This window comes from Leptonotus elevatus, chromosome 11, assembly GCF_054856555.1.
Source record: "Leptonotus elevatus isolate MCC_2025b chromosome 11, RoL_Lele_1.0, whole genome shotgun sequence".
Taxonomy (NCBI): Eukaryota; Metazoa; Chordata; class Actinopteri; order Syngnathiformes; family Syngnathidae; genus Leptonotus; species Leptonotus elevatus.
This window is the reverse complement of record NC_141249.1, coordinates 2,305,106-2,315,291: the sequence shown is the minus strand read 5'-3', so window position 1 is coordinate 2,315,291 and position 10,186 is coordinate 2,305,106. Positions and strand designations below refer to the sequence as shown.

Here is a 10,186-nt window from a genome sequence, read left to right as displayed (position 1 = left end):
ATGGTCTTCCCCTCTTTCCAACTCCTCAAGAGGAGTTGAAACCATGTCTATCTTTCTTTATCTGGTGGCATGATTAATTTTGGTAAAAAATTAAGAATGGCACATACCTTTAGTGATTAAATGTAAGAATACAGTTTATAACAATAAAATACAATAAAGTCATATCAAATAATGTTAATTTAGGGGAAGTTGTGCCATTTGAACAACTTAACCCAGGTCCTTTGGCACAAATTACCCCAAGACCACCATTTTTTGAAAAAAAAAAAAAAAAAAAAAAGCATCCCCCAGCTGTTTTGAGCCAGCATCATGCTAACCATATAGACTCATGATGTAGCTTACTAAAGCACTAAAACATGTGTTAACTGTTTTCAAAGTTGTCTATAATTGTTCAGCCATCAAAAAAACGTAATTTTACTTTGGAGGGCAAAAAAATGTTTTTTGAACTTATATGTGCTTACCTCGAAAAGCCATGTGTCTCCCCTTTTTTTTTTTTTTTACCAGATGAGCGAAATGGATGTCTCTTCAAAAAACATGTGATAGGTAGCTTGTCGTGGTTTGGGGTTACTTCCCGCTCCAAAAATTGCATGGGAAGTCAGTGAGTAAACCAAATCTAATAAAAGTTATGAAAAGGAGAAAAGGACTTAAAATATAAACATATCCCAATCCCAATTTCTTGAGAAGGGTACTCTTTTTGATACAGCTCCTCAACATACGCATTGACAGTATGCAAGTTTCTGAATTAACAAAAATGGACCTTGGGTTTGTTTTTGAAATTTTCTTTTAAATGAAACACACAACATATAAAATATGTTAACAGACATTAAATTAATACTGAATGATTGTTTTTTGACTATACTTGTCTGTACTATGTTATAAAAAACATACATTACATACGCATCAAAAAAAGAAATGCGCTTGAAACTACAAAATAATAATAATGCATGTACAAATCTGTGAATGGGTGAAGTACAGACATAAAACATTTGAACAAAACAAATAGAGTTTAGCACACCCAAGGCTTGTTTTTTTCTGTGCACACACCACGCATGCACGCCACACACGTTATAGTAAGCTTGTTAATAGCAGCACAAATATAAACAGACATACATAAATATTAACACTTGTTTCCCTCATAAGCACGTAGCAACATGATTGAGCAAAAAAGCAGACTAGTAATGTAAATAATGTATTGGTGTTGAGTGGTAAGAAAGTAAGAAACTTTTCACATATCCTGGTAAAAGTAAGGAACACTTTCTATGGAGGTAAATATGGTGCAAAACTAACTTGTAAAAATTTTTTGTACCTGTAGAAAAAAAGTCTACATTTGTATCTGTAAAAGTCGTGATTTGTACCTGTAAAAAAAATTGCACCTGTAAATTTTTTTTTTGTATCTGTAAAAAAAAGTGTAAATTTGTATCTGTAAAAGTTGTGATTTGTACCTGTAGAAATGACAACTTGTAGTCAAAGAAGTCGCCACTAGGAGTCACAAGTGTTTTTTCTACTGCTGTCCAGTCACGTGAGTTTTGCACCAAATATCTCGCTACAAATGGTGCAAAACTGATTCGTACTCCTAGAGCACCGTGATTTGTACTCGTAGAAGAAGAGGGCGGGCTCTGGAGGATTTGGGCGGGCTAAAGCTCAACCTCATTGGTTGAGCGAACGACAGTGGGTTGAAAATTTCAACATGGTTCAATTTACAAACACCGTGTGGAACAGCTTAAACGTTGGTTGACATGCAGAGCACTCAAAGTGGGAAGAAAGAAAGAAGTTTTAGTATGAAGGTAAGATTTATTGTACGATCATAGCTTGTAATCCGGTGCTAGCTAGCTCATCTCATGTTGTTAATTGTCATGAAAACTGAACACATTGAAGTCACGATTTTTATTTCAAGATTTGAAGCCTACCACTGTAAACATACGATCCATAGCTTGTACCTGTAAAAAAAAAATAATAATAATAATCTAAAAATACCTCATAAACTGCTGCTTAGTGCTTAGATGTGAAAATTACTATAGAGCTACAGAACCCTATTGAATGTTTTACAAGATGACCTAAACCTATAACCAAAAGTGGACAGTCCTCAGCTACTTGTATTTGACTAACATTATATTCAAGTATCTGTACTCTTACTATCATAATAAAATGAAAACAAAAAGTTTTTACTGCGAGTGAATCTTTAAGCCGCTACAGGTATTTTAACCTCAACCCTTTATCCTCTGTATTTAATCATTTTATTTTGAATATTACAATTTCTTGATAAATTTCAGTATTTTTGCAATATATGCTTTGCAAACAGTTTAAAAAAAGACGCTCTTACACTCTTAGTTTACTCATCATTCACAGTACTCGAATATTTGTGCAAGTAATTTTTCTGCACTTTTAATTTCTACTTGAGTTAAATTTTCCAATGTAACATTACTCTTATTTAAATATTGTCTATTCTGCTTTTGAAATGCTAGTCTATCTGTATCACTAAGATGTGAGCAGTGCCACTGTCACCTAGCTACTTTAACAAAAGTAACTAGGTCAAATGTTAGTTTATTTATTTTTATGACCCACTCCATCAGCAAGCAGTCAAGAGACAGGAGATGACACCTGGGGGGTATTCCATCAAGCCGGATTAAGGAAAAGACTGCTTTATTTCGCAGATCTTCTGCTGATGTGAATGTAGCAGGCGGAGGTCCCCTCCCCCACCTGTGGCAGTGGCCTGTCTTTTTTTCTGGTGGCTACAATAATGGACAACATATATTTACAGCTCAACACCTATTTAGTCTTATTTATTATATATATTGTTATAGGCTTCTTGCCGACTTGTTGCCATGATCGCTTTTGGCTACTGTTGAGATGTAACAGTGAAGTGAATATGTAGGTCAATTCGAAGTGCTTTACATTAAATCAATAATTAATAACACTATTAATGTGAAATACACATCTAACATGAAACAATTCTAACTTATACATTTAGTCTGTCGGCTATTTTTTTTTGCCAATGATATTTCCCTCGTCTTATTGATAGCAGCAGTATTGCCTTTTTTGGTGAGTCTTGAATTCCTCATACAGCTCCATCAATAACTTTTGTTCTGTTTGTGAGAAGAATACTATTCTCATTTTGGATGGATGCAGAAACGGCTCTTCTGGACATCAAATAAAACATTCCAAATGATGCACAATCTTGTTTATTGAATGATACATGTTATTTGATCTGACTATTTCAAATAACTCAATATCTTCACTTTCCCAAAGGTGATTGCAGTGAAATTATCTCAGAACAGTAACCAGTGTATCAAGGATTCTCATTTGTTGGACTTCACAGCCACTTTGAAGCAGGTTTGATGTCACACCATGTGCCACCGTCTAGAGATGGATCAAGAAGTAGCTTTGATTGACTGCATGCTGGTATCTGTGCAAACAGAATGGTTGGGTCAGCATATTAATACAATTAAAAATAATCATAGTTTCCTATAGCTGGGTCATTATCAAAACACAGCCACTGACATTATACGTAATCGGTTAAACTTTATCTTGTTAGCCAGAAAAAAACAAAGATTTTGTCACATCTTAATATCAGAAATAGTGATAATACTGATAGACACAGACATTGTTCATAAACATTTCCATTTGCATTGTTTTTATTTTGCTTCAGTGTTGAAGGCAAATGTGTATGTTTAAGAGTGTAAGAGCATCTTTTTTTTAACTGTTTGCAAAGCATACATTGCAAAAATACTGACATTAATCAAGAAATTATAATATTCAAAATACAATGATTAAATACAGAGGATAAAGGGTTGAGGTTAAAATACCTGGAGCGGCTTAAAGATTCACTCGCAGTAAAAACGTTTTGTTTTCATTTTTTAATGATAGTAAGAGTACAGATACTTGAATATAATGTTAGTCAAATACAAGTAGCTGAGTACTGTCCACTTTTGGTTATAGGTTTAGGTCATCTTGTAAAACATTCAATAGGGTTCTGTAGCTCTATAGTAATTTTCACATCTAAGCACTAAGCAGCAGTTTATGAGGTATTTTTAGATTATTATTATTATTTTTACAGGTACAAGCTATTGATCATATGTTTACAGTGGTAGGCTTCAAATCTTGAAATAAAAATCATGACTTCAATGTGTTCGGTTTTCGTGACAATTAACAACATGAGATGAGCTAGCTAGCACCGGATTACAAGCTACGATCGTACAATAAATCTTACCTTCATACTAAAACTTCTTTCTTTCTTCCCACTTTGAGTCCTCTGCATGTCAACCAACGTTTAAGCTGTTCCACACGGTGTTTGTAAATTGAACCATGTTGAAACTTTCACGCTTGGGACGTCCTCTTCTTCCAAAATGACACGTAAACTGGTGTGGCTATTCTGTTTGGAATTTCGGAATTGTGCATATTAATGATAAAAACGTGGCGTCATTTGAGTTCAACCCACTGTCGTTCTCTCAACCAATGAGGTTGAGCTTTAGCCCGCCCAAATCCTCCAAAGCCCGCCCTCTTCTTCTACGAGTACAAATCACGGTGCTCTACGAGTACGAATCAGTTTTGCACCATTTGTAGCGAGATATTTGGTGCAAAACTCACGTGACTGGACAGCAGCAGAAAAAACACTTGTGACTCCTAGTGGCGACTTCTTTGACTACAAGTTGTCATTTGTACAGGTACAAATTTATTTTGTACAGGTACAAATTCATGACTTTTACAGATTCAATTTTTTTTTTTTTTTACACACGCATTTTTTTTTACAGATACAACATTTTTTTTACAGGTACAAATCACGACTTTTACAGATACAAATTTAGACTTTTTTTCTACAGGTACAATTTTTTTTTTACCATATTTACCTCCATAACTTTCACTCAACTACAAAGACATACCCTGTGGCTGGACTGAGGAGGACAACGCGCTCCGCTCGTCTGCTTGTAAGCAGGGAAGGGGGAGGGGTCGAGGTGGATCAAACTATTTTAAATCAAATGGGGGGTGTTCTGTATTTTTGTTGTTAAATATTACTTTTAAACTATGGTTATATATATATATATATATATATATATATATATATATATATATAATAGCTATAAGTTTCTAGCTTGTTAAAAAGATCACACATTAAAAATATATCTATATACTATAAAAAATATGCGTCTGGTATTCACCTAATAACATAACTGCTTGCCACACACACAAAAAAAAGTTACTTTCCCATTTTACTTTGTGATTTCACAAACATTCTATTGTCTAATGTCTATTAGCTATCATGACATTACCTGCACAACAGCATAGAAATAAGAAATGAAACATTTTGAATCCTCAAAATGTTTATTTGTGCAAATATTCACATAATAATAAAAAAATTAATTAAAAAAAGTTCTCTGCGCTGAACTTCAATCTGATGGAACAACATTTTACACATATCAATCTCGCTACAGTGCCTTGGCACCCTATGGAAGCCTCGTTTGCATATAGTGAAAACAACACAGCCATCATTTATTTGAGTGATCAAAAACAGAAGTTAAAAATAAAAGGTTTCCACTGGATTCCCAATACAATAATGCTGAAGGTGTGCTGGCTGTTGCTAAGAACATGGATCATAAGGTAAATCCATAGTTGAATGTTAGAAGAGAGCACCTGAGAGGAAAACTTGAGCAAACAATAAATTATGTCATAGAAGATGTTTGATGGAACATACTGAAACGTTACAAGTTTTATTTACAAATCAGTGAAATACGCATTTATTAATTCTAGGTCAAGACAGAACTGGAAAAGACAAACATTGGTTATCATGAACGTGTAATCAATAACTCAAAGTTAAATCAACATTGGTTATAAGATAGTTTCAGCAAATGATAAAGTATGAAAGTAACATTCTAGAGGATACTCATGTACTTGATTGTGCAAGTGTTTCCGTATACAGCAGAACATCCCGACAAGTTGCAGGAAGACTTCAGATACAAATTGTCAGGGCTGCCAGCGGCTCCACTGCTCCAAACACTTATCATTGCCTAAAAGAGATGAGTGACAGAAAAGCTTGTAAACCGATAATCCAAGAAAATTTATGTGATCAGGGTATCAAACTTTCACCAAGGAGAGTACAAGAAATTAAAGTACTTCTTTTGAAACACAGTTTTGGCAAGTTACGTCAACCTTGGTTGAACAGACACGTCGTTTCGACCTCATCTGTAGCACCTTCTTCTTTGTTAATTTCCCACAGTAATCAGGCCAAACGGACGTCCATCAGGCAGGTTGGCTTGCCATCAGGGGCGTCACATTTCCGTGTTTAGGTTTCCATAAGCTCAGTTTTGCCGACCGTCAGCAACGAATGTCAGTGCGGAAAAACAAAATAATGGTTCTGGCATCTTTCGTCTCACACAAATATGTTTTTAAAATGACTGTATAAGGTATTTTGATGTAAATATCGACTTTGACGGTGAAATCCGACTTGAATTGAAATTCGGGTTATATCGCCAGCGTAGGAACTCCGCCGTAACTCGAGGACTCCCTATTTTTATTTGCAACACAGGTAGCTTCTGAAAATGTGTATTATTCACGCATACATTTTGCACAATTATGAAGTAAAATGGTCAGTAAACATGACTAAAACATATGTCTATTTGAAATAATCAACTGGATATAATTATCCTCTTCACCTGCATGTCATATTAAAATGAAATTATGACAGACAACACAAACATTGTCTTCATCACAACACTGGAAATGGCAACAGTTGTGCAAGTGTACCTGGATACACTTTGGCAAAATCTTATTTACAGTGGAACCTCAGAGTTTGAACGTCTCGGATCTCGTACAATTCGGACTTCAACCAAAAAATCTGTGTAAAAAATGCCTCGGAGTTTGAACTCATTTTCGGAGTTTGAACACCCAAGCAAAGAAAGCTAAGCCAAACATACCTTGAAAACGGGTAGCCGAGTGAAGCAGAGCGAAGCCGAGCAATGCCGAATGCTCACAATGCGGTAGTTGAGACGATGCACTACTCTTTTCCAGTCAAATCGTGAATACTCCTGGAGGTGCTCCATACTCGCGAGTGCATTTTGATTTTTCCATGACAAATTTCTTCGCCATGGGCCCAAAGAAAGACAACACTGCCAGTGGCAGCAAAGAAAAACATACAGTGCTACGAACCACAGTGGAATTAGGAAGGAGATTATCACGCCGTTGTAACTATCGTAACTACTTCTGTAACTACTGGCACGAGGACCCCCCTTTAGCTGTTCAACAACATGCCTGACGTTAAACAACGCACGCAAGGACCGCTTAGTAGTCTAACAATATGCAAAAAGAAACAGGATCAAAAATTAGAAAAAGACTTGGAAGATAAAATTAAACAACTGACAGATGAGTACGCAATAAACCCAAATAACCAAATATGGACTGACTTACAAAATACAAAAATACAGTTAGACGATATGCTAACTAAAAAGACAGAGTTTATAATACAACAATTGAGATAAAACAACTTTGAATATAATAACAAATCAGGTAAATTTCTTGCAAACCAACTTCAACGCAATCGGGAAAAATCGCTTATAACGGCTATTAAAGGGACAACTGGTGAATGTACACAATCACCAGAAGAAATTAATCAAATTTTTTATAACTATTATCACAACCTATACTCAGAAACTAATAAGCCTAGCCCAGAGCATATTGAGGCATTCTTCAGTAGTTTAAATATACCTCAGTTAACTACTGAATATAAAGATATGTTAGATGCGCCACTTACTATGAACGAGTTGTACAGTGCTCTAGATAGTATGCCAAATGGCAAAGCACCTGGCCCGGATGGTTATCCGGCTATATTTTTTAAGCACTTCTGGTTAATGCTTGCTCCACTATTCTTAAGAGTAGTAACAGAAATTAAAACTAATGGTCACATACGCCCACACATGAATACAGCAGCAATTAAACTTTTATTAAAGCCAGAAAAAGACCCTACCCTTCCATCAAGTTACCGTCCGATTTCACTAATTAACACTGATATTAAAATTATCACTAAGGCTTTCACATCTAGACTAGAAACAGTAATCCCGACAATCATTCATAGCGACCAAGCAGGCTTTATTAAAGATCGTCACTCTACTAATAATATTAGGAGGCTCTTTAACCTTATTAGCATGTCACAGCGGCATGATAAAAAGGCAGTTATTATATCATTGGATGCAGAAAAAGCTTTCGACAAAGTTAACTGGTTCTTCCTCTTTGCTGTTTTAAATAAATTTGGCTTTGGGAAGTCATTTATTCACTGGGTGTCAGTATTATATGATTCTCCTAAAGCTACAGTTACTACTAATGGGATTATATCTCAGAGTTTTACTCTACAGAGAGGCACAAGACAGGGATGCCCACAGTCGCCTTTATTATTTGCAATATTTATTGAACCGCTTGCATTAGCCATACGCCAGGAAAGAAGGATTCAAGGAATTCACTCTGGGGTAACAGAACATAAAATTTATCTATATGCCGATGATATTTTACTTCATTTAGAAAAGCCTGCTATTTCGTTAGGGGAAGTTTTTTAACTTAATAACCAAATTCTCACAGTTATCAGATTATTCTATTAACTGGACAAAATCAACACTTCTACCTATTACAGAGAATTCATGGAATCCTGCAAGCCAGGACCCACACTACTCATTTCCTATTGTTGGACTCAGCCGTTACAAAATTTTACTGGAATAAAAAAAAAGCAAAGATTAGTCTATCTACTCTTCAGAAAAATAAATCCAAAGGAGGTCTAGAGGCACCAAATTTTATGCACTACTATATAGCTAACCAGCTACAATATATAATTTTATGGGCACAACCCAACAGAGATACTAACTGTTGGCTGGAACTAGAACAGAGGGATTGTAATAACCTCAGACTTCTAGATTTACTCTTTATTACAACATCGATTAGCGACATAATTGTTTTAAAAATCCAATGATTTCCGCCACCCTGACTGCCTGGTGGAAGGCACTAGAAATTACAAAAGCCCAATTGGAGCCCTGTGGGCTTTCTCCCCTATGGCATAACCCTGACTTTCAACTTAACAAACAATCGTTTTATTTAGGTGTGTGGGAGCAGAAAGGAATTACAGATCTCCACCATCTGTTCTCAGATAATATGTTTATATCATATACATCCTTGCTCCAAAAATTCAAAATAAAAAACTGAATTTTTTTACATTATCTGCAAGTTAAAAGTATGATAAAGACACAAATTCCAACACTTCAGGGTACGCCTGAAGACAAGCCTGTTTTAGCTAAAGATATTTCCAAGCTTTCTCAGATAACAACAAAAAAAATTCTCAAAAAAATATAAGTTACTTTCATATACTGATAAAACGTCTTTACCCATTTCGAAATGGGAAACAGACTTGTCTATAGCTCCGGAATCTGACTTTTGGATTCAAGTTTGTGAAAACTTTTTTAAAATGACAAAACACACAAATTTACAACTTATCCAATATAAAATTATTCATATAACATGCATTACTCAATATATGATGAAGAAAATGGGACTCTCAGACTCCGACATTTGTCTCCAGTGTTTACAAAACACTACAGACACTTATTTTCATGCTCATGTACTCCGGTTATGTATTTCTGGACTAAAGTCTGAGAAAAACTTTCCGCTATCTTGGACTGTAGGATACCGTTCTCTCCAAACTTGTGTTTGCTAGGTGACTTAACAACAACTGACTTACCACATAAACAATTTCAATCTACACTTGTAGCCTTTACTATCGCAAAAAAACCAATTCTTGTTAACTGGAAAAATAAACAAACTCTGAATATCGATCAATGGTCTAACCTCCTCATAAATCACATTTTAATGGAAAAAATATCTGCCTCAAATAAAAACCAAATATCAAAATTTAAAGAAACATGGTCTACGTATATAGAATTTTTTAACCTAAACCTGGTTACTTAATTCTGCCCGTTAGCGAGAGCCACCGCATCGTGATAACTTACATTGATGTTTCTGTATTTGGCAATTTGTAACTAATGGTTGTGTTTTTATAGTCAGGAACCCAGCTGCTGCCAACAGGATCGAGCAGATTCACCTCCAATGGGCACTAAGGGTTAATATTCGGATTCACTGCATGCCAGTGGGTTAATTTTATAGGTGCTGTCCCCCCCTGGCTGGGCGTGGGCGGGTCTGCTCCTCTGTTGGCTGCTGGGTGGTGGCT

The 10,186-nt window shown here is 35.5% G+C and overlaps 1 protein-coding gene across 11 annotated transcripts in view; it reads right to left on the bottom strand.

Moving 5' to 3' along the window:
• Positions 1–5,294: 5,294 nt before the first annotated feature.
• Positions 5,295–10,186, bottom strand: part of nek1 (NIMA-related kinase 1) — a 60,273-nt gene continuing 55,381 nt past the window's right edge. For all 11 annotated transcript variants that reach the window (XM_086090136.1, XM_086090143.1, XM_086090147.1 and 8 more), the window contains one exon: positions 5,295–5,996. In XM_086090136.1, the coding sequence (XP_085946262.1) occupies positions 5,953–5,996 (44 nt within the window). In that variant the 3' untranslated portion in view covers positions 5,295–5,952. The remainder of the gene's footprint in view (positions 5,997–10,186) is intronic.